Source organism: Vidua chalybeata, chromosome 9, assembly GCF_026979565.1.
Source record: "Vidua chalybeata isolate OUT-0048 chromosome 9, bVidCha1 merged haplotype, whole genome shotgun sequence".
NCBI classification, from domain to species: Eukaryota; Metazoa; Chordata; class Aves; order Passeriformes; family Viduidae; genus Vidua; species Vidua chalybeata.
This window is the reverse complement of record NC_071538.1, coordinates 12,223,800-12,248,058: the sequence shown is the minus strand read 5'-3', so window position 1 is coordinate 12,248,058 and position 24,259 is coordinate 12,223,800. Positions and strand designations below refer to the sequence as shown.

The 24,259-nt window shown below is 39.4% G+C and overlaps 1 protein-coding gene across 2 annotated transcripts in view; it reads right to left on the bottom strand.

Moving 5' to 3' along the window:
- SPATA6 (spermatogenesis associated 6) overlaps positions 1 to 18,138 on the bottom strand; it is a 36,261-nt gene extending 18,123 nt beyond the window's left edge. For both annotated transcript variants that reach the window (XR_008432342.1, XM_053950419.1), the window contains exons 1-8: positions 17,976 to 18,138; positions 13,288 to 13,425; positions 11,900 to 11,948; positions 11,130 to 11,171; positions 9,656 to 9,780; positions 5,359 to 5,439; positions 3,271 to 3,549; positions 1,580 to 1,667 (exon numbers count right to left, since the gene is read on the bottom strand). Coding sequence is in view for 1 of the 2 variants with exons in the window: in XM_053950419.1 (XP_053806394.1) it covers positions 1,580 to 1,667; positions 3,271 to 3,549; positions 5,359 to 5,439; positions 9,656 to 9,780; positions 11,130 to 11,171; positions 11,900 to 11,948; positions 13,288 to 13,425; positions 17,976 to 18,023 (850 nt within the window). In the remaining variant the exon portion in view is untranslated. The remainder of the gene's footprint in view (positions 1 to 1,579; positions 1,668 to 3,270; positions 3,550 to 5,358; positions 5,440 to 9,655; positions 9,781 to 11,129; positions 11,172 to 11,899; positions 11,949 to 13,287; positions 13,426 to 17,975) is intronic.
- Positions 18,139 to 24,259: the final 6,121 nt, after the last annotated feature.

The following is a 24,259-nucleotide window of genomic DNA, read 5'->3' as shown; positions in this document are numbered from 1 at the left end:
GCATTTCCTAAATTCTATGAAATCTTTTACAAACCACCCTATCTGTCCTCACAAGCAAAACTAAAGCAATTTTTTTTTGTCTCCTCAGTATATTTCAGGAAATCACCTTTAGCTGAAAACCATGACTTCCCATTAAATGGAATACAATGCTTGCAGTAATGAATCAGGGTAGGCACCATCTTCTGCACAGATAGAAGTGGCACATTTTGTTACACTATTTGTTGCTTAAATATCAACTATCAAAACAAACTCACCATTCCCAACAATTCCCATGTACATTGCTCTACCTTACTAATCCTCTCTGAACAAGTTTCCCTGTGAGCATCTCTCCCTTCTCCTATCACCTCTGCTTTCCCTCCTTCACCACTGACTCACAGACACAAATACAGATCCCAGGAAATCACATGGAAAAACTCTCAGACCCATCCTGGGTCAGGATTTTTCACCAGTGTCAATATGCACCTCATCCCTGAGGGACTGACATTAAATCTACTTTCTTGATCTGTTCTACCAGTTTGTACTGAACAACCCTCACACTGTGACCCAGGAAAAGCAAAAAGGGACTAAACTGTACTGTCTGCATTAAGATTTATAATCCTAGGGATCTGTTCTTTTCAGAAGTTACAGTTAAGCCTCAAGACACAGGCAGGTGACCAAAGAATCCTCTGGATATTAATACTGAGGTAGATTTTGGTCTCCTGAATACTGGCCAGAAACTACCAGCTTATTTTGTAAGTGTGCAATGCTCTCAGATAATCTGGTCTGTTCCATTATCCAGCCATCACAGACTGGCAAATCTGTTCCCAAAGGGGATGTGAAACCTTTAAAATCTAGCACCCAGTGCAATGACAAAGAACAAATGTAAAATAACACGTTCATAATGATTTGCTGTATAACAAATTATAATTAGTGAGGAAATGAAATAAAAATGAGGCAGAGCACACATAAACAAATACTGATGAGACTCATTAAAATCCTCATATTGTAAGACATGTGCAATAAAATCAAGTTTTAGGGTGCTTTCTTAAATTTCTGGTCCCACACTTTTTATTAAACTCTCACTTACTGATACCAAAGGATGCTGAGGCAGATACTGGAGCACATCCTGGATGCTCATTAATAATGGTAAGTCACTGATCCACTACTCACAAATACTGCTGAAATAAACATTACTCATTTTTGAAGGAACACAGCCCCTGAACTTCAAAATAATCAATACCCCAAGGCTGATCAACACACCCACAAACCATGATGCAGATTTTCTCCACCATCCAACTCAACAAAAAAGGGAGTGAAAGAGAGCGCTCGTCTGAGTTTTGGAAATCTCTCCTATTTTCATATCATGTAGAACTATGTTCCAAGCTTCATGAAGTAAAGAACTATTCAAGGGCACCCTTTGAAGCAGTAATTTATTCAGCATTCTTCCTTTTCCTAGGAAGAACTGAGAGCTTTTTCTCCATCACAGAGTGACATTTTTATAATAAATAAAAAAATCAAAATAATAATAAAAGGCTCCAAATAAAACTGCTTCCTGCAGAAATCAAAAGCATTTATGTGATATACAGTAGAAAATACTGACCATGGGGTGCCTTGGGCCAGGCTTCTGCTGTGCTTTGTCGCAGGGAACACCAGGAATGAAGTTTAGCACCAGGACTTGGTTGTCCAACCTGAAGCAAAAATACTGTTAAAATACTCAGTATCAGATGTATCAATTCCTAGTTTTTCTGGTTTTGTTTGTAAGACCACAACTGGTATTTTCTGAAATATTTTACTTTATTAAAATACTATTTTTGACTATTTTCATAGCACTTGGCCCATGTGCATTATTAGCATTACTGTGAATAAACAGAAAGGGTGCTAGAAAGGTCTAGAAAATTCTGACTATCCTATTGTTCAAAGAAAGAGAAAATACACTTAAGTTTCTCCTTCATCTGTAATGTCTGCAGTCTTTTTAAACAATTCCTGGTATCTCATATTTATTCTAAACAGCTCAGATCTCACCAAGAGAGATCTGAATCTCTTCCTAATTAAAAAGTTACATTTAATATAATCCAATTTTGATCCTCATAGAACACAAAATCTCCAGGCCAAAGAGTTCTCAGCAGTAAAGATGCCCTAAAAGGAGAATCCTCAATCCAGAAAGGCCATGACAGTGATGACATGCTGAATTAAGAGACAAGCTTTTTCCTTTATTGTACAAACATAACCAAGCATTGAAAATCAATAATCAGTGTTAATGATACTATAATTAAACTGTGAACTTCACCTATAGATCCAAACCCAGAAGAATTAAGTAAAAGGAGTTAGAAGAAAAATATATGAAAGAAATAGTAGATTGATGAATGATTAATTACTTATTCAGGCCATTTGAATTTCTAAAAGGTAGCTATATAGAGAATAAAACTTGGGAAAGTATTCTAAACTTTGACAGTATATTATTAATTAATTAGTAGTGATACTACATAAAAGGATAAGGTAGAAGCAAACTATTTAACTACTTGATTATCTAACTGGTTGTGGTAAGTGCCCAGAACTGCAGAGAAATCATAATGTCACAGCACAGAATATGAACAATCCCATTTCTGCCCCTACAAATTCAAAGTGATTTTCTAAAAACACAGAATTGCTGCAATAAGAAGAATAATTAAAGAGGGGTAGTAAAAGAGTATATGATCCTCCAGGTGGCTGGGAAATGTAGCCCCTTCATTTTAAAAGAGGTACACACAATTTCTTTAAGTAAGTGTCTAATTTCAGGACAATTTTTCATGTATGGCAAAATGTCCTCATGTTATGAACTCTAAGTCAAAGTGTTTGAGATGTAGCTCTGAGCAAAGGAAGTGTTCCAAAGATCACAGGATGCCAACATAAAAAAAAAGTTGAAAGAGAGGAAGTGTAACTGTTCATAATGTGACTAGACACTCTTTCTTTAAAGTCTTATTCAAGATTTTTTAATACTAATATCAATTACTTCCAAGCTGAATTTATACACCTATTATCCTGTCTAGTGTGCTGGAAGAAAAGAAATGGGGCCTCAGAGAATTTAACCAAGATATTCATGAAAGAATTTGATCTTTGTCTGTTACTAAAGCAGATAAAAGAAATTTTACTTTAGTTAATTTTACATTTAAATCACTCTATGACAGACTATTAAGGAGAGGAAAAAATTATTAATCTAAACTAAGAGCTGAATGAATTTTTGGAGCGCTATTTATTGAAAGAACAACATTTGAACTGAGCTTCAGCTGGAAGCACCTCGGAGCGAATACAAACCCGTCTGATGACAAAGGGAGGTTTGTCAGTGTCTCTCCTGAACTCGTGAGGCCCCAGGTTCAGGTGGGCCAGTCTCTGCCTGGCCTCCTCCGAGAGCTCGCACATGCGGCGCTTGGTGTACGGCGATGGCGAGCGCGACTTGGAGGCGATGGTGGGCTGCTCGTAGCTCCTCAGTGCCGAGCTCTGCCCGCCCTTCTCAGCTGAAGGAAGGCTTTGCTTTGCTAGCTTTGAGGGCATTTTTCCATTTAGGGTTGAATGATACGCCCAGTTCCTATCAGTCTGAAGTGAAGAAGAGAAATGATCTGATTTGACAGCGTGTAGGATAAAGATCGCTGAACATAATGCAAACAAGGAACTAATAATTTTACCAGAAAGAGATGTCATGGCACCTGAAGTTCTCCTCACAAAACTATAATCAAGCAGCAATTTAAAAAACAACGTGTTTACCATTTTCTCTGAAACCAAAAGAAGGTTAAACACCTGGTACTGCATGTTGGATGCTAAGTGTCTGATACTTACTCAATAAGCTTTCTCACAGAGTTAGTGGAGATTCTAAAAATTAAATTGCATTTTGTCACAAGTTCCTTTAATACCAAGTTCACCTGAATTAGCCATACACAGATTTGAAGCATATTTTCATCTGTTTAAGCTTTTATTTTAAAATTTTTACACTTTGAAGTACACAACATAAATTAAAATATGAGCCTTTTTAATAGTTTAAATTATATGCATTTAGAGTTGCCTAAAACTCCAAAAGAAGTGCAACTACATTCTCTAAAATTTATATTTTCTTGGATTATGGGGAATTTATTAGTTTTTTGAAATGTAAAGTTTAGTGGACAAAAACAATACTCTTTCTGTTAGAAATTCTTTTTCAAGCTGGAGCTAGTTGACATTAGCCATAAATGTGAATGTTACATGGACTGCTTTGGTTCAGAGGAACCCGGAAATAAAATGTCCAGCTTGCCTTCAAGCCGTTCCCTCTACACCCAGCCAGTGAGGCTGAAGCTGTGTGTTTGTTTTGTACTGACAGAATCTGAACTCACTGGTGCAGCTGACAGCGAAGCACAGCACAGACCTGGCCACACAAAGCCAGACCTAATTCTCTAAGACTAATCTCAGCTTCAGCAGAAGCAGGTGGTGCTGCTCCTGGCTTACACCAGTTGTGAAACTGGACCTTCACTGCAACACAAGCAAATCTGAGCTGCCATTCATAGATACGTACATGGATACAATTTAAATTTTAAATCAAATTTCCCTTATTCAAGTCACCTTCACTGAAGCCACTTTTCTGACAATGACAATTTTCACTGATTTTTAATTCTTTTTCTGTCTCGATACATTTCATTTGCTAAATTTGGAAAAAAACTTCTCATTGAAGTCATTAGTAATGCCATCAACAGGTCATAGTCACCTAAGTGTCTTTGCACACAAGCCTTCCTGGCAACCATTCCCTTTCAATGATGCTACACCATTTTTCAGTATTACAGCAAAAAAGGAGGACAAAAGAGTAACTTTACATGACAGCTTGTGCCAGAAATCCAAACCAAAATTCCAGTCTGTGAGACCAGAGAAGAGTGCTACTTCACCTTTAACTTTACTTGCTGCAAAAGCAGCATTTCCAGATTAATATAGGTGACAGCCTTTTCAACAAAATTCTGCATTTCCATTACTGTCAATGATACAGTTATGGAAAACAATTAAATTAATTGGCTTGGTTTAATAATGTACCTTCTCTAACTTCCCCTCATTTTCACTGTCCTTAATTTTAAGTGTCAGTAACAAATGGTGAGAAGGCATCTTCCCATATACAAATCCACCAGGGACTGACACTTCAGCTGATCATAGAACACAGCAGCCGATAATTGTTTCAGATTCAAGGAACTCTCAGCATCTACTGTCATGCACCAAACCCACTCTTTACTCATACTTGATTAAAAATTTAATCAAGTTGTCAAGCACCCGTGATACCTGCTTTAACCACAACAAAAGAATGAGGAAAGTTTGAAGTGAGCAGCACATGCAAAAATTGGAAGCAAGGCTATCAATATTAAATCTAGAAATTGCAAACAATTAAATTGTGCTAACCTGTATGTGACTCCTTCCTAAGACTAACAGACTGTCTGAAATAAGGGAGGTTGTAGAAAATCTCAATTTTGGTGCAATTCCCTAGAAGAGAGACAATAATTGCACATCAAGCTTCAACTCAAGATAAAGGGTATCAAAGAGGTAAATGTCACCTAATGTAACAAACCATTCCTAATTTTCAGCCATTTCCTTTGTTAATTTCAGCCTTTAATAAAGATAATTAGAAAAGACAGAACAGCAATGGTAAATGTCAAGATGCTAACATTTGCATTTCTGACAATTCAATTACACATGATTACACTGCTTTTGTACAACAATTAAGGTCTGACTTTTATTTTAATACATTTTTTGGTCAAAAGCACTTTTAAAGATTTTTCATGCCATGCTATATAGCATAAATAAAAACTTCAGTCATGCTCTAGAAGTTTCATTAATACTAACTTTGTAAACTTGTTTGAGAACAGTCTCAGTTGTGCCATCTCATTTGTAAAAACATTTGTTAAATCAGTCAATCACACTGCAAATAACTATTCCTTTTTAAGAGTATGACTAAGAATACCCTTCATTCCGTAATCTTTGGAGTAATCAGATTTCTTTGGATGCCTCCCTTGTTCCATAACCATGTTCCAGCCCCTCACAATCCCCTCCTGCCCCTAGTTTGTCCCACGTGGAACCAGGGGGGTCCCACTGGGCCTCCTGGTGAAGCACAGCACACACACAGTAATGGCCAGCAGGTCCCTCCATTTTCACATCATTAGCAGCTTCTGTTCCATTCACCTTTTACTGCAGCCATGGCTAGGAACATAACACCTCAGAAAACTATTGCCTTTCTATTCACTGAGCATCGGCCAATGCATTCAGAATTTACTGGGTGTAAAGGACAGGGATTACAACACACAAATGTTATTTCCCAAACAGCAGCATTAAAAAAGGCATAAAAGAACTAAATGCCACATATGCTATAAACAAGTGGCAATTATCTATGTGCATCCTATACAGCTCTGCAGAATCCAAGAAAGAATCAAGTGCCTCAAGAAATTTCTACCCTCTCTTCTTTCAACATGGACAGAATTTGCTGCCTGAGGCATCTCAGTGCACAGGCATTTGTGCACATGAACACACAAAATCACTGAGATGTGAAAAAGAGCTGGGTCTGTTTGTGACACTATCCCACATCCATAAGAATTAGCAGGAACTTCATGAGTGAAGTCTATTGATTAACCAAACTATTCTCTACCACCTGCCTAAACACTGATTTCCCATTAGGGAACATGATCTGGCCCCAGGATAGATTATGGAAATCAAATGACAAAAATGCCAAAAAAGCTCAGTCGCAGCAATTAACAGAGTCCAGGATTCAATCAAGTCAAGTTATGGCACATAAAAGAGGTTTTAAGCCTGATCATCTTTAATCAACTCGGTTTTATTACTAATGAATTGTCAAGTGCTATCAACAATTTAAAAAAGGACACATCAGAATTAGTAAGTCTACTATAAAACTCAACAATAGAGCACCTATTGCTCTTACAGAGACTGGAAATGATTACAAAATTGTTAAGTGTTCATCCCTAAAAAATGACAACAACTATGGTTCCTTCAGAGAAATAGTCTGTGGAGAGGGAATATGGGATGGCATTTGAATGTACAGGCATGGCTATGTCAAAAGCAACTCAGATGCCAAAGCCATCAGAAGATTTGCTCTGTATTCTGCAGTTCCTAAATCAGGGATTGCTGTAGGATATTCAACACAGAATTATGTAAAGACCATCATATAGCCCCAAACACATCTGTAAATGAAAATCCAGCTGGAAAGTTTTTGGGATGCCTTCTTCTGCTTCTGGCTTAGTGGTGTCTGCAGCCTTGAGCATTTCTGCACCAATCATTAAATAGAAGGGACATAATCTCAATTTGATCACAGAAAAACTATAAAGGTGGTTCACATTTAGAAGAATACAAGTCTAATGTGTGCTTTTGACTGTGAGGAACACAAGTACAACTCTAGCTTAAAAAAGTATATAGGAATATAACAGAAGGACTTACACTGGCCTGTTAATGGAAGATAGCACAGCTAAAAAGAAACTGTTTTAAGTAATGTGGCAAAACTATTTTAAGTAATGAAGGTGGGGGATGGAGATAAGAACATCTATAAGAAATCACTACCACAGTCCAGGCAATAAACATATTCTGAAAGGTAAAGGTTGCAGAGAAATACAGCAGAGCCAGCAAGAGCCTCAGCTGGGCAACACTGGACCAGGAGAGATAACTCGAGGCATGTCTTGTATGCACACTGAGTTTGTAAACCTCATAAGACATTTAGCCAGGGACATTATCAGCCAAGTGCCAGATTTCTGGAGGAGTTTGATCCTCTCAATTTGGGATTCCTTCCAACAGGCAGATTAACAGTGTTAATCAGACACTGCTTGTCACTGCCTATCTGAACTCCACAACTGTGTGGGAGCAACCTTACTGTTGCTACCTTTATTTTTTTAATAAAAGACAAATTTATTGGGAATCAGTGTGCCACTGAAGCACAGTTGCCATTCAAAAGTATTCAGCATCTCAGCTGGTTATAAATAACTTTTCATGTGGGAAGAGTATGGCTTCAGTAGCATAGGAATAATGTGAGGGTTCTCATGACCTTGTTTAACACTTCCTTTTGCTTAGCATTCACATCCAGCACTTCGTGCTGACAGACTTAGCAAGAGACACTTGCCAGTAAAGCTCAGGGAACACTGGGAGATGGAGGCACTTGAGACTGCATTTCTACTGGAGGTAAAAATCCTTTCATAGTTATTCCATTTGGCAAGTGAGGAGAGGAATAAGAAGTTCCTTTTGGGAACCTCCTTCCAATGCCATAAAACTCAGCTTCTACATTACTCCAGAAAAGGGGGTCACTATGAAAAATTCTCTCTTATACTGTACTTCCAAGCTATGGAGATGGAATGGAGCAACAAAGGCTTCTGCAGTCCCTGCTCCAGGGCAGAGATGGATTTCATTTATGCTGCTCCCAAGGACATGGAAGTACACCTGTGTCTTACCACAGTCAACTTCTTAAATCTATTACAGTGTCATCATTCATCAGCTACACATCCAAATTACTCTGACCACATTTTCTCACAGCTCAAATTATGGCACCTTCTTTTTATTAGAAAATACATAATTTTTGTTTCAAACAACTGTTTGACAAAACCCATCAAACTTGTCTAGCAGCCCTGCTTCTGTAAAGACTCACTATATTCTGTTCAGAAAAAAATCTAAAAACATTTAGCTAATACCACTTCATTTGTTCCTACCTCCCTATTCTTTCTCAACACCAGGAAGGCACCTATTCTACAAACAGCATGAAAGCAAAATAGTCCCACCCCATCTCTTGAGCCACACCATGATGCATGGGATGAGCCATATCAAAGAGATACTACAGCCAAAAAATAATGGTTGTTTTTGCATGGACAGTTTTAGCTACTACAGAATCAGACATTTGGTAGCACAAAATCACAACTTTAATTCATTCAAATGTAACACAGCATTAGACACCAAATTAGCACTTCTAATTGCAAGTGCCTGGGCAGTTTCCAGGTTGCCCTTTCCAGGAAAAGACTACACCAGCTAAAAGATAACAATGAAATTTAATCAGCATTTCCCGCCTCCCATGTGCTTTTAGTCCAACCACAACGGACAGAGTAATTGAGTTCTTATCCAAATGTCCTGCCAATCCACCAGTAAAACTCTACAAAAACCTCAAAACATAGCATCACCATTCTCCTTAAGGTGCCTTCCTGGGTTGTTCTGCTGACAATTAAGATTCAACAGTCAAACTTCATGAAAGGGCAGTGTGAAACGAATTAATTTTCATTTAAAATGTGCTTGAGTCCTTATCTCCAGAAAATTAGCATTAATTCATTGCACTCATTCTGCCAATTAGCTATTGTTCCAAAATGCTATGGAGAGGGACCAAGGAGGAGGGTCACATGGCTTCTGTTGAGAACCATGAAGTCAATATGACATCTCCTGCATCCCTTCACCCACCAGCTGCATCACAGATTAAACTGAATGGAGACATGTCATGGTGCCACACTGCAAACCAAGTGGAAACTAACTTTTCCACATTAAATAATTTTCTTGAAGCATTTTGAAAAAAGATTACACTTTCCCCGAAGTTCAACTGTGGATTTGTACATTCAACACCTTAAAATGGCAAAATCTGTCAGAAGTAATTGCTTTTCATTTGAAGCAGTTCAAGGGGTTTCTTCAGTGAAGCAGACTGTGTCATAAATACAATCCACAGACATTCACTCACTGTGAAAGACGGGGACCTCTTCATTAAAACCTCACGCTGCAAACCACGGTGCCCATGGGTAAGCTTAGGGTCAGGGAACAGGAAATCTCTTGTATTTTCTTCATATGTAGCTAGAACTTTTCCCACTAAAAAGAAAATACATACTTTAATTGGAAAATAGACAAAGCCATACAGCACAGACACCACACACAGAGCCATGTTGAAACCAGGATAAATTCTGCTCTTTACAAATTAACAGCATGGCTGTAAAACTCCTACAGCACTAGGAAATAACCTCATCAAGTTAAATCAGCAGCAAAAATGTGCAGCATCTACTATGAAACTATGTTTCAATGTTACTGGAAAAAAATTAAAGAAGATTGTGTTAACTCTTCTATAACAGGCACATGAAAGGTTTTCTTCAGGTAACTTTTCAGTACTTTTCTTCCTTCTTTCCCTTCCATGCCCCAGAAAAAAAACAGTATTTTAATGGCACCCAATCCCTTATGAAAAACCACCATTCCATACTACAGAACAGTAATAGTAGAAGTAAAAAGAAACACAAGCAACAGCAAAATAATTATTTTAAGTTTTTCTCAATCCCCTGGCTTCCTACTTCTAAAAAAAAAATGCTTTCCTTTAGAGGTAAACCCTTGAATGTATATTGTGAAAAAATGTAACTTGTGCTATTGCAGCCATCTTGCTAGCTTATGTTGGGCTGTATCACACCTATGTCTGAGACCTGAAAATAAATTCTTATGCAAGATCCTTTACCTTCCCACAAAAAAAAAAAAAAATCCCCATTCACTACATTTCTTCAAGTAAACAGTCTGTTAAGTCACCTGAGAGAAGCAGTAGTTTCCTTGAAAGTACTAAGGACAAGTGACAAAGAGTGCTTTTAATACCACAGTTTCCAAATGAGTCCTCTTTAAAACTTGACTTGATTTCCAATAAAATGCAGATTTACATTATTCATGGGAACACTTGAATTTCATTAAAATAGATTTTTATAATCACACAAACCAATAACAGAAGTATGACAAATTGCTATTTATTATCTTCACACATCCCAAGAGACCTGTAATACTTATAGTGAGGATAAGAGTTTTCCCAATGGTCACCATTAAAATGGAAGGAAAAAAGTGTCACTCTGAGAACAAGATTATGCACTCTGAAATTTCACAGACAGCCTCTCTAGAAGTGAATTGTGATGCAGTTAATAATTATGCACTGGGTGATTTCAGTTTATTTTCCATTTTTAAAATATTATCACTTTCCTAAGCCTGAGTATGATACATTTAAATATTCAGTTATTATTCTCGTTCAAGAATGAGATCCTCTTGATCTATTAACATTTTCTATTCAGAGGACTATTTGTTGAAGGGCTTTCTATGTTGTTTGTGTGTTGAAAAAAGTGATTGTGCTGTAATGGGCAACGTCCTCCTGGAAATTCACCTATTAAACTGCATAATTTATGAAAAGACTGATACAATACCTGGAGGAACGAGCTGTATTAGTTCAAGTACTGCTGTGTCAACTAGAAGGGAAAAAAGTTTTTTCATAAGTTAAAAAAAAAAACTAAAATGAAAATTCCCATATTCAAAGCCCAAGAAAAATGAATCACTGATTTAAGCTTCACAGCACTGTACATCTCTGCACTATTTCCACCACACCAATAATAAGATAAAATTAAGTATAGCTTGCATAAATATCGTAGATGAACATAATGGCATTAGCAGGGTACAAATGACAACATTAAATCTGATTTAGAACTTGGCTGCCAAGTTTCTCCTCTTCTAAAAAAGATTATGCAAGCTTTGCCCCCTTTACAGACAACTCCCATGTGGGGGTGCATATTCCTGCAGTTTGAGTTCAGGTCAGTGTTTTCTTACCACAATTATTATACACATGTAGCAAGACACAATTTTCTTAAAAGTGAAAATAATAACTTTACAAAAATCAGAGGTTTATCCTTCTATAATTTGAAAATTAATCAAATAAATGACCATATAAAGGAACCCACTACCAGATAACCAGCTGGACTTTCAGTCACTTATGACTTTTTACCCTTTTCCTTTTCCAAAGCATGTAACATACATTTCTAGAGGGGTTTTGTTAGATAATAGTGGTTACCCACTAGTTTTTCAGAGAACAGGCTCCTGATATAAAAACTATCACATAATTTAAACCTCCAAAGCATCTTTAGAGCCTATAGATGCATGGCATTAATAGATATAACATAGTATACAAAACCCCAGAACTTACACTCCAGTAACTTCACAAGGTCTCCAGGGTCAACTATATTAGCAAATTCCTGAAAAAAAAAAAAATAATAATAACACAGTCAAAGTAATCAGATGGACCTCTTGGGAAAGCAAAGGGAAAAAAGCCCCAAAAATCAATGCTCTTCCTTGCCAAGATGGTTGTCAAGAGTCATATCCCCATTCAAAAAAGAAAGGATACTAAAATTATTATTTGTAACATGATCAATTTCATTGAAAACCAGCAGTTCTTGTTATATACTTTCGATCCATACAGAGTTCCCTCTCTGTACGTAAATAACAAAAAATAATTTATTGTGAAGAGTGGAAGATGTAAAGGCAAGCACTAAGAAAATTTCAAGTCTAAGAAAATTTCAAGAGAGAAACATAATTTGCTGCATGCACTACAATTCTGATTGGTCAATCTTCTCTAATTTATTAGTAATGCTTTAAGCTTCATTTTTACAGAGATAACTTTTCAGTCTTCTGTTCAGGTTTTTTTCTTTTTTTTTTAACCTGAATCCTGTGTGAATAGACAGAAAGGAATAGGGGAGGATGTTGCACTGGATGGAGGTCCCCTACATTACACTGAAAACAGCATTCAGTACATTCCCCTTAAGAAGTTTGTGTTATGATTGCCTTTAAGAATGGTGGTCTTTTTTACTCTTCAGAGGTAGTGAAATTATCACTGTTTGTTTCTCATCCCCTTCACCAGAGCATCATTCTGAGCAAGTTTACTCAGCCTGGTTTTCAAAGTGCTGGGGAATGCTTAAAGGAAAAGAACTAGAAAGGGCAAAGTATTATTATTCATAGGTAGTGAAGAAGCCAGATCATATCTGTAAGATACTGTGTTTCATTATCCCTGTGGTACTAATAATGAAGCTAGAAGGGACTCAGAATGTGTGATAAACAACTATAAATTACAGGGCCAGAGTACCAATCTGGGAATTCTGCTGACAAACCATGAAAAAAGTATCTCAAAGGGAGTAAGATGTCACCAAAAAGGCTCGAGCTGCTATTTTATCTTTCTACTAAATTAAGTTGCCTCTTCTATATTGTACAGTCCCTGTTCTTCACCTTGCCATAATTTTTAGAACAAAAACATTCAGTCCCTTTCAAGCCAGGAAAACAGACACTGAAAAGGGACAGTTCACAAAAGAATCAACAAACACCTAAAAAAGTCTCATCATACATTAGAATCTTCAGTACACAATTCTTGAGTCCCCATGTGGATAATACAGGCACACCCCTCCTCTGTGCTAAAGAGAAGCAGGAGATAAAATAGTGCTCCATTCTCAGTGTGATTATTTGTGCTCATGGGTTTTGCAGACAATTTTTGTGGAATTTGTGATGGGGTTTATTTGGGTTGTATCAGCCCTTGACATATCTTACCTTTTCAAATACTAGTCTTTCTTGAAAGAAGAGTGGGAACACTGCAGGGACACATTCAGTTTTGTGGTACTGCCCAAGTACAAAGACACTGAGATAAAGTTCCTGTTTGTCTTTCAGCTGCACTCCAGGACAAGTTATCTGCAGGAGTAACACACTCATTAAACAAACTGAACTTTAGCTAGACAAGCAATGGCTGTTTTCAAGATAAAAATGAAAGAGTCAGGACTGAAATGGTTGATTTGTGAAAGTCAGGATGTAACAGACTAGAGCGAAAAAAATTGTTCTCTAAAACAATTCTATTTGTACAGACTGGTCAGGGGAAAAAGTCACCATTTTAAAACAATCAGGACCAAATTTTTCTTGCTTAAGTAAACACATGCTATTGTTTTCAACCAAAACTGAAACCCAAGGCCAGGTTAATACAGTTTAAGGTATGCACTGATTGTGTAAGGCACAATCATCTCCTGTATGAAGACTCCTGTAGAATGAAGTTTACATGATGCCTACACACAAAACCCCACCCAAACTTCAGCCTAACTGCAGAATGAAGCTGGGAAATTTACATGCTTAGATATCCACACTCTGTCCAGCCACCATAAAGGGCAAGTTTATTTGCAAATTTTCTGTAAATGAGAAAAAACAACTGTTGTTCCATCACTACCAGACACATTTCTTCATTTCTCTGGGAAGTTTGGCCATCTTTAAACTCAAAGCAGGGAAGGCTTCTCGCTAGGCTGCCACAAATCTCTCAACTTTCTCTGCACAATTCTTAAATTCTTTAAGTAAGAAGACAGTTTGTTTTTAAAGTTCTGTGTACACAACTCATTTCAGAACTATTTGCTATTTTCTCAAAGACACGTGGATTTATTTTATTTCCCTGACAGAGAATTGACACCTTTCACTTAAGGTCTCACACTCATTTTTTATGTCAGTATTAGAAATAGGAGGTTGTCTCTTCCAACATAAGGTTTCTGGAGAAAGTGTTCAGATTTTCAATTGCCAGGTAGAAAGACAAAGGAGGAGAGTGATGGAAATTAAAATAAGTGGTTTGGTTATAGTCTCCTACTCCCAAGTGAACATTTTACTTGAGAAATCCTAACTGGATTTAAAAGAAATCTACATAAACAGCAGGAAAACAGGTAGAAGAACTAAACCAAAACAGAGTGTGATAGATCACTACACATAAAGCATAAGGTAAAAAAAGGGTTCCCTCTCCATATAAATGAGGGCTTCAAATCCACAAGAAAAGTGCCAGAATAATGGATAACCCAATTGAAACAGTCTGTCAAGCATTAAACAGCTTGTATGACACTCATGCAGTTGCAAGTGTGAATAGGAGTGAGAGAAACTCATTTCATTCATACAAGGAAAAATCCTCCAAATTACATACTACATGTCGTATCAGCTTTACTTCTCACTTCTGTCTTCGATATCTTTGTAGAGTTTACAACCATTTTTAGCTGGAGTTTTGTGCCTTTCACCTTAGAGAAGGGAGCCAATGTTTGCCTATTTATTGACATGAAAAGTAAGAGATCTGAAGATGCTGGAATGGGCAAACGTGACAATAGGTCCCATTTTTTTTCTGGCTATCCTGTAAAAAGAAAACAAATACTTACAAATGGGCATGTGGGCCAAGGTAGCACATGTGGAAACTTGTGATTCTACTGCCCTGGAGATAAACTGCACAATTCATGACCTGGGCTGGAACACCAAATATATGTGGCCATGTAACTTTAAAGAGTTCCAAAAATGAATGACACATGCCTACATGCAGCTCATGACAGCTATTCTGTAACATGCAGAGCTCCATAACACAAACTGAACCTCTTTATCTGACTGCAGACTGCTCCAGCAGGATGAGGGATTATTTTAAAGATGGTAAGAGTGTTATCTATGGATCAGCTAAGGAAGAGGGAGATCAGTGCTACAATTAACTGACCTCACAAGCAACCTCAAGGACCATGAGAAATTTCTAGGACAGGGTTATGCTGGACATTTCTGCTGAAATTTCCCAGAAGGATGGAAAATGTGTAGCAACCCCCAGTCCCTCCACTACTAGGATATCAAAAATAGCCATAAAGAAATCACTTAATTAAGCTCACAGAAAAGGACAGAATTCTGTTGATCTTATAGAGCACTTATTACACACAGTCCATGGCAGGATAAACCAAACTAAAAAACTACTTAGTCTTTAAATAAGGCCTTCCATTTGAGAAGAGGAATGAAGAAAACTACCAGCAAGACAAACCAAAGAGCTGGGGGACTCAGATTGGAAAAGATCTTGGAATTTCATTAAGTCAAAGGAAGCAAAACCCATCTGTATACTAAAGCAAGGGAAAAACAAAGAGGACAGAACTCCTGACACAACTGGACAGACTTCAAAGTGGGTGAAGGAATATGCAGAACACTGTAAAAAGGGCAGAAAAACAGAATAGAAATTTGAACAAGACGTTGGTCACAAATAAAGCAAACAAAGAGAGAATTAATGGACATAGCATAAATCAGCCAAGATGTGAAAGCTAACAAATGTATGTCCCAAACAAACTGAATATTTTGCCTTGGTTTTAATAAAATTTGACACAGGATAAAAAAAGACAACTCGAAGAATTAAATGATGGAAACAGAAGTCAATCAATATGCACTAGGCCTGGACCAAGAAGCCACAGGCAGGCTGAATCATGTTTAGCACATGTTGTGAAGGAGTGTAATTTTTCTTAAATGAAATTTAAGAAAAACAGGGAAGGTAAAATCTGCTGAAAAATAATAAACACAAGGACCATGTGAGACAGAGAGATCTGAAAACTGATAACCCCATTGATCGAAATATTTAAATATTCAAAAATAAAGATATGGATGAAAAGATCACTAGAAAAAGTAGCACACATTCCATAAAAACAGATCAACCAAGCAAAATTTTACATTTTCTTGAAAATCCATTTTCTGGATAAAGGACATAATGAGAAATTATTATTTATGATGAAAAAGGTAATAATATTTAGTAGAGAAGTTAGTATCAAAGATGGTACAGAGCTAGCTGAAGAATAGCATCAATAATGTGGAAAAACCAGAATGTATCAAGCTGAGGTTACCATTAAAAACATTCCTCTCTGTATACTGGGATTCATGTCTTTTAACATTTTTAATGATCCTGACTCATCATCCTTTACATAGGATGAAAGTCGGACTTTTTTTCCCCTACATCACCAAAGACAAAAGCAAGACCCCATTTGGAATGTGGGGTCCAATTCTCACTCTGACCAATGCAAATTCAAAGTGGAAGAGTAGCTCCCATCCCAAGATGGTTCGAAGGCTGGTGAGTCCATCACACAAAATTCTACCAAAAATACCAGGTTGCTTTAGCTGATGAAGATCAACTGGGAAATGAAAGATCTGCCGCCCAAAAAACACATCAAATGAGCAAATGCCAAGGAAAGAAAAAATTCTTTAAATGAAAAGCCAGCGTCGACATTTGTGTAAGAGTAGTCTCTTTCCATTCTTATTTGTAGCCCTGAGAGCAGGATAAATAACAAATACCCCACACCTGAAAACTTGTTCCTGGCGAAATGTCTTCCCTGTACTCACTCCTGGCACAGGAATAGCTCACAGCCAGTGGGAACAGAAAAGGAAAGCACACTGCCCTGCTCCAGGAACCTTGGCATTGTGGAGACAAACACCAGCTGTTGAGACAGCACAGCAACACCGCCAGGGTGACACCCTGGCCATCCATGTGTGGAAATCCACAGCTCTGCTTCGGAGCAGCCACTCAAGTTTGGGAATAAGGGTAGCTAAGCAACTAAGAATACCTGGGCAATTTCCCGGTATAAACTTCCTGGATCTGCACTCGAGTTTTGTGGATGGCATCTGGTGATTTCCTCTCAGCAGCAGCTATTATTTTATGTGTGGCAGCGCTTGCTCTGGATTACAGGACCAGGGCATAGGAAGCCACCACCTCCAGGGTAACAGGGCACTGCCTAACACAGCTACTCCTGCAAAGTTTTCAGGAGAATGATACAGCTCCTTGCTGTGTTCCTAGCTTGGACATAAGCAGAAAACTTTGCAAAGTGCAAAGAGTACAATCCTAACATAATTAATGTCCATACTTTCCACTTCCACACTTTCTGACCTCACTCCCCGCCATGTAACACCCAGATATTCAGAGCTGCCCAGAGCCTTGAACAAGCTGCTCTTTCCTGGGACTTGTTTTGGTTTTAGCTTTTTTTTTTTTTCCCCCTCTCGAGAGTGCTTTTCCCTACACCCTACAGCTTCCCAAGAATCAGTGTGTTTCAAGAAACACCTTTTCCACAGGAAAATGACAACTCCAAAGCGGCACGGCTGTTGCTAACACCAGCGGAAGGGCGGAGGTACGGGGACAAACACACCCCACAACTCTGCCACAGGAAAACGGGAGCTGCGGAGGGGCACGGCTGCTGCCAGCACCACCGCGGGGGCGCAGGGACCGGCTGCCGGAGGATGCCCGCACACAGGGGCTGGAATGCCAGACAGAGCGCGGCCCCCGCTCGGCAGCAGGGCCCGGAGCGGCCCCCAGAAGCTCCGCCGGGCCGGGAGCGCGGGGCGGCGGCCGGCCGAGGAAAGCGGGGCGGGAAGCGATGCCGGAAGAGCGAAGAGCGGCTTCTCCTGCCGGCCGCGGCCCGGCTGAGGCGGGCGGGGAGCGCGGCCCGGGCACTCACCGAGCGGAGCTCCAGCCGCAGGACGCAGCGCAGCGCTTTCCGCGGCATGGGCGGGCGGGCAGCGGGGCCTGCCGGGTCCGGGCCGCTTGGGCTGGGGGGACGCCGTTGTCACGGTAACCGGGGCGAGTCCGGCCGCAGCGACCGCTCCGCCCTCCTCAGGGGCGGTTTCCCCTCCCTCCCCTCCCTGTGTCCGTGCCCGCCCCGCGCTCGCTGCCATCGCGCTGCGGTGATGAGGGGCTGTTCTGGCCCTGCCCACACGCGTCCCCAGAGCGCTCATGTCGCTTTCCCGTCCGCCCCTCGCTGTTCACAGGGCCTCCTGCCCTCACAGAATCGGCTAGGTTGGAAGAGGTCTCTGAGATCGCCGTGTCCAACCTCTGGCCGAACACCACTGTCTCAGCTAGACCGTGGCACGTCCCGTCTTTCCTTAAACGCCTCCAGGGACTGTGGCTCCGCTACCGCCGTGGGCTGCCCGTTTCAGTGCTTAATGATCCTTTCCATGAAGAAATTTTTCCCAATTTCCAGCCTAATCGTCCCCTGGCGCACTTTAAGAGTACGTTCTCTTGTCCTCTCACTAATCCTGTTCTTCATCCCTGCTCATCCCAGAACCTTCTCTGGTTCTCCCACCTTCCCACTTCCTGATCTTAGGCTGGCTCGTCCTGGCACTGCCCACAGGGATTTGTGGAGCTGCACGGGGGCTGGAGTGTACCAAAAGTACCATAGATAGTAGATAAAATAGTACCATAAATAGTAAATAAAGTACCATAAACAACAGATCAAATACAATGTCCAGCCTCTGCCTCCTGAAGGTTGGACAGTGACAGTGACGGGTGATGGAGCACTGGTGTGAAAGCACAAGTGTCCAGTGTGGGGCAGGGAACCAGACAGGTCACAGGCAAGGACAGGGCTGCTTTGGGGCATCCAGGAGGAATGTGGAGCTCAGGAGGTGTCAGGTTCCTCCAGCTTCTTGATATGTCAGATTCCTCCCGCTTCTTGGTCCTCCTGCAGAAAGGTGCAGAGAGAGCCTTCTCTTCAGCAGAGAGGTCTCAACCAAGTTTTATACATCTCCAGGCTTAAGTAGCTAAAAAGCACTGGATTGCCATGCCTTTTTTTTTTTTTTTTTTTCCCTTTTTTCTTTCACTCTTGATGCAATTCACTGCATCCTGTTGTAGGGATCTGGGCCCTTTTGACTCAAGTATCCCATTTTAATGTCCTCTGGGTGAGACACAATGCACAGGGTATATTCTAGCTGGTGCCATCTTTGAAGACTTGTCTGCACACTCACATCTGAAACTGTCAGTTTATTCCTACCCTTCCACAAACTCAGATTTATGTCCTTGATCTTCACCATTTTGGATATTCCCCAATGTCTCTGCTGCTTAGTTATTCTCAGAGTATTTGTAATCCCATCCAACACCAAAATAGTCTTGATTTCTGTCTTGGCAAGTGCAAGTTATTTCAGCCTCAGACCTTGAGGGGATTTCGGGCTTTAAATATTCTTTCCAAGTTCCCAAGTACAGCTGTAGGAAGGACAGAAAATTTTAATTGCTTCGAAAAGAAAGCAGTGGCTCAAATGTATCCCTTGGCTTCTTTAATTTTAATTTTACAATTTCAAAGAAAAATCATGCTAAGTGATCTGGAAAGAAACAGCATTCTCAAAATGCTTTGATTTCTCTCTTTGTATTTTGGTTTTGTTTATTTTTTTAAAGGAAATGGCAAAGAACATGATAGGCCAGTGCAGACAAAAGTGAAATCTATAGATGGATTAAATATCACTACTAATACTTGATACCAATCTTTTAAAATAAATAAAGGATTGGAAAGTCAGGCCTTTTCATTAATGTGACTTCTGTAACAGCTCTAAGGTGTGGGGGAGTTTTTTTTTTTTGGTTTTTTTTTTTTGTTTCTGTTTAGGTGGTTTTGGATTTTTTTTTTTCTTTTGTCTTAGCGAAGGATTCTGTGTTTAGGGCCTGGCAAATTCTCCGTAGACTTCTAGTACATATATTAAGGAGGGGCTTACTCTTGGATAAAATAATTTTCTAAGCATTATCAGTCAAGGTTATGAAGAGCATCCCAGAGTTAATGAGAAGAAAATTCTCACAGATCCATAGCTTCAGATGGTAACAGTATTCAAATGGTTTATTGCTTATTTTCAGCTACCTTTCATACATATGCTTTTTTGAGGGATAAATAATGTGTTAAAGATTGTGAAGTATGAGATATTATGGTAAGTGTGGCCATATAAGAACAGAAGATAGATAAGTGCTGAAATCAAAAATGGTATCATGTTTGTGATGAGAATTTAATATCCATGTGCAGAGCCCTGGAACAGAAGTACTTTATAGCCCTTGAAAAAGGAGCACAAGGCAGGACAGAAAGCAACTCCAAAGTGATAAGGCAGTGATGAATTTCAGTGCTTTTCCCTGGCAAACCTTCTGTTCTGCAGAATTTCTGCCCCTTCTCCCTGCTGGGCCTTGGGAAGAAAGGCTGCTGCTGCTGCAGTGCTTTCCTCTCCAGCCCTTTCTGCAGCAGTGAGACCCAGCTGGACCTTCTCATTTTTGTTAAAATGCATGATTTACACTTGCATTTGCACTGCAGGAACAGTAATGCAGGAATCTGGGCAACAATGAAGGAAAACTCCAACTTTTAGTAAAAATCCATTTCTAATAAGAAAAAAACTGCTAACCAAAACGACAAAAAAAGTGCTTGCTTCTGTAATAGATCTGAGATTTTAACTGCTGTAAAATTTCCTTGCTGTGAAAGCTCATGAATTCCTTTGCTTTTACAGCAGTAAATCTTCTTCTAATACTACTTATACTTAGTTCCATGTATTAAAAAACTCTGAATGACTTGTCTGCATCGTGTTATTTTTTTTACAATCTACTCCAGTTATGGGCTTCAGCTTTTCCTGTCTTGTGGGCCCTCACACATGGCTGCTACAGAAAAGTTGTGATGCCATCAAAATACTCAGTGTTGCTCTTATTTCTACCACTGCAAACTAGAAGTAACTGTCAAAAGATTGACGTTACACTCACTTAAGATAATTTCCTCAAGATTTATATCATATTGTTGTAGTTCTTGTGATGGTCAGGCATCAGGAGATTCAGTGCATTGAAATATGCTACAAAATAGGTAAAGTGGGAAAAATAGGAAGAGTCAGGTTTGCAAACGGTGGGTATTGTACAGTTCAGAATCTAAAAAATACTAGGGATTAAACAGAATTAGATCAGATCAGGCTGGAGATCAGAGAGCAAGCCTAACATCACTAAGTTTGTCAGAGGCTCACTTTCAGCTAAGAAGCCAGGATGGTTTTCACCATTTCTTAGGAAGCAGAACACTGGGTGCAAAGTGGTATTTCACAGTCATCCTGGCAATCAGAGTGAAGGGAATAAAGGAGCTTTCCACATTTTGCCACCCTCTGCTACAGTTCTTAGGAATATTGTCAAAGGTCCATTTCTGCCTAATTTGAGCCCCTGATGTTGCCCAGGCAGCCAGAGGAGACATCTCTGTTCCTGCATGTCGAGCCTGTTATTTAGATATCATCACCGAGCATGACTGACTTACCCTTAATAACTGAGGAGAATTCCAGGAAGGCATTTGCTCAAATAACAGCAGTAAATTACAGGATATGGTAAGATTTCCACATTAGAAAGGCAAACAAACAAAACATTAGACTGTGTTACTTTAGAGAGGAGAAAAATAAGATGTAATACAAAGGAGGTACCTAAGGGACTGAATAATGTGTAGAAATAAGTTCTTCTCTTTGCACATGCCTATTTATCCTTTCAAAGGACACGTGCAGTGAAATTAAAAATGACAAAATCAAAACTGATAGAAGAAAGTACTTTAGATAGTGGAACTTGTTATCACAAGGTATATTCAACATTTTTCCAAACAGAATTAGGGTGCTCAGGGGACCCCACTGGACAATACTCTCTTGCATTAATTTTGATCTTCTGATTCACTGTGAGGTTAAATGTGCAATCCACAAAAGTTGGTCCCTGTGCAAAGAATTGTAGTTGAGGAAAACAGGCAGCAGAAGTTAAGACTAAATAATCCCAGAACACTATAGAGCAGAGCTAGAAGAATTTTGTGAGAGATTCTAATAGGATCTAAGGGGACTGAAGTGAATTGGATTACTGCAGACAGTAATGTAACAGGGAAAGGTAGAGTGCTAGATTATTGATGAGGACAGAGGATGGAGATTACCTGAGGGTGCCAGCACACTCCTCACAAAATACATTTTCATCTAATCTTTCTATTTTAAAGCAGGAAAAAAAAAAGTTGCCCAGAAGTTCCCATTCATTAATATCTATTGCTTTCGAAAAAGGCCACAATGATTTTGTTGATCTGTCTTATTGAGCATCTTGCTCTTTCCCAACATGCAAAGACACGACTGGGCAGAGCTCATGGCTTTCTTGATGTATCTTTGAGTTAGTTGCTACAGGCAAAAGGCCACCTGCTCATGTTTTTGTGTAGGTGAAGCAGTGATTTTTCTTCGCCATGCCCTCCCAGTCTCACCAGTGTCTTTTGCACGGCATATTTACTGCACATCTGGAGAAACTCAGCGCCTCTTTAACATTTCACTGTGGCTCGGCCGTGACAGAGCAATCCCCCCATGTTGCTGCTAAGTCAATACTCACTTTGGTGTGTGTGAGCATTAGCTTCACTCATTCTTGATGTGTATCCTGCCTGCAACAAAAAAAAAAAAATAGGCAAACTATCTGAAGACACTGAAGTTTTCTTAACATGTAAGCTGTTTTCCATGCTGTCTGCTAAATTCTTTCTTGACTGGCTGCAGCTAAAGAAATCAAACCTGATTTGATTACAGCCACTAGAGGACTATTCCAGATCTTGAATTCAGTTGTAGTAATTGGAAACTTGTGTTGCAAAGGAATCATCTAAATTCGTCTAAGAGATAACTTCTTTGAATACGGTCTTAGGAATTCACAGATGGCACAAATTCAATCAGCCAAGACAGTATTAGCTTTGTACCCCAGAAAGTTCTTAGTCTGTCCCTTACTCAGTTCAGAAGAGGTAGCATTTTTCTTTGTGCTTTACATTTAAAATAAATTGTCTTAGATGGAGACATTGCCCCAACAAAGTTTTTGCCAGAAACAAAATTCTTCTAACCAAGTTATAAACCCCTGAAAATAGGGCTTTATAATGGGAGTGCTGATAGGCCCTTAACAATAGCATTGTGAATGGCGCTGCTATAATTAATGATACTTCAGAAAGATTTATGGTCCTTAGAAAGAGATAAAACAGAAATATCATTGCTTCTTTGCCTCCCATCATTTTATCCTCTATGAAATTTTATGTGAAATAAGTCAAATGAAAAATGTAAGCTCTTAATCTTTTCCCAGAGTCCTGTCTCTCACTTGATGAACACTTTCACAGAATAAATTAGAGCTTTTTATTCCTTATGTATGTACAGCTTTGTATTTAAAAAGCAAAGAAAAGAACGTTGTTGGCTTGGCAAAGCAACTCAAGACAACGGTCATGGAGGAAGCAAAAATTACTCACTATTCTTGAATGTTTTTCTTCCACCCCAGAGACAATGACTCTTGTCTTGCAATAGTTCTGAGCAGCTTGGTAGTGTCCAAAAGTACTCTGTAGGGAAGATTCTCTGCTGACGGAAAGTCAGCCACAATGACTCTGGCTGCAACAGCAAGAACCCAGTGGCCTGAGCAGAAAGCCAAAAGCTGTGGCTTGATTACAGCAGATAGTACCTTTGTGAAAACACAGAATACTATATGGATATTTAATTTAACTGGGAAAGGCATAGCAAGAATCAGTTACTGGAGGCTGAAGCTAGAAAAAAATTGAATTAGATATTTGGCATTCTATTGTAACAGAGAAAGGGAGTAACCACTGGAACAGGCTATCAAAGAGAAAGTGAATTCTCCATTTCCTGACAATAGTAAAGGAAAATGAGAAGCTGACAAAATAAATGCTTTTGTTGAAACAAAACATATTTTAGCCAAACAAAAAGAAGATTGACAACAGTATTTAATGGCCTGTGATGTACAGGAGGCTGCCCTGACAGTATGTTCTGTGTGTGAACGTTGTGACTCTGTACAGCATTTTAACCAAAAATGGTAAAGTACTGCTTACTGAACAGAGATCAGAGGAGAGGGCTATGAAGGATTTGCCTTGGAGCCTGTGCCCTGCAGCACCTGGCACTGCCCAGGGAGCTGCTGGGAGGCAGCAGGGAATGCCAGCTTCTGAGGCTTCTGAAGCTACAGGGGGAAAAGCTTCACCTCTGGGCAGCCAGGCCGAGGCAG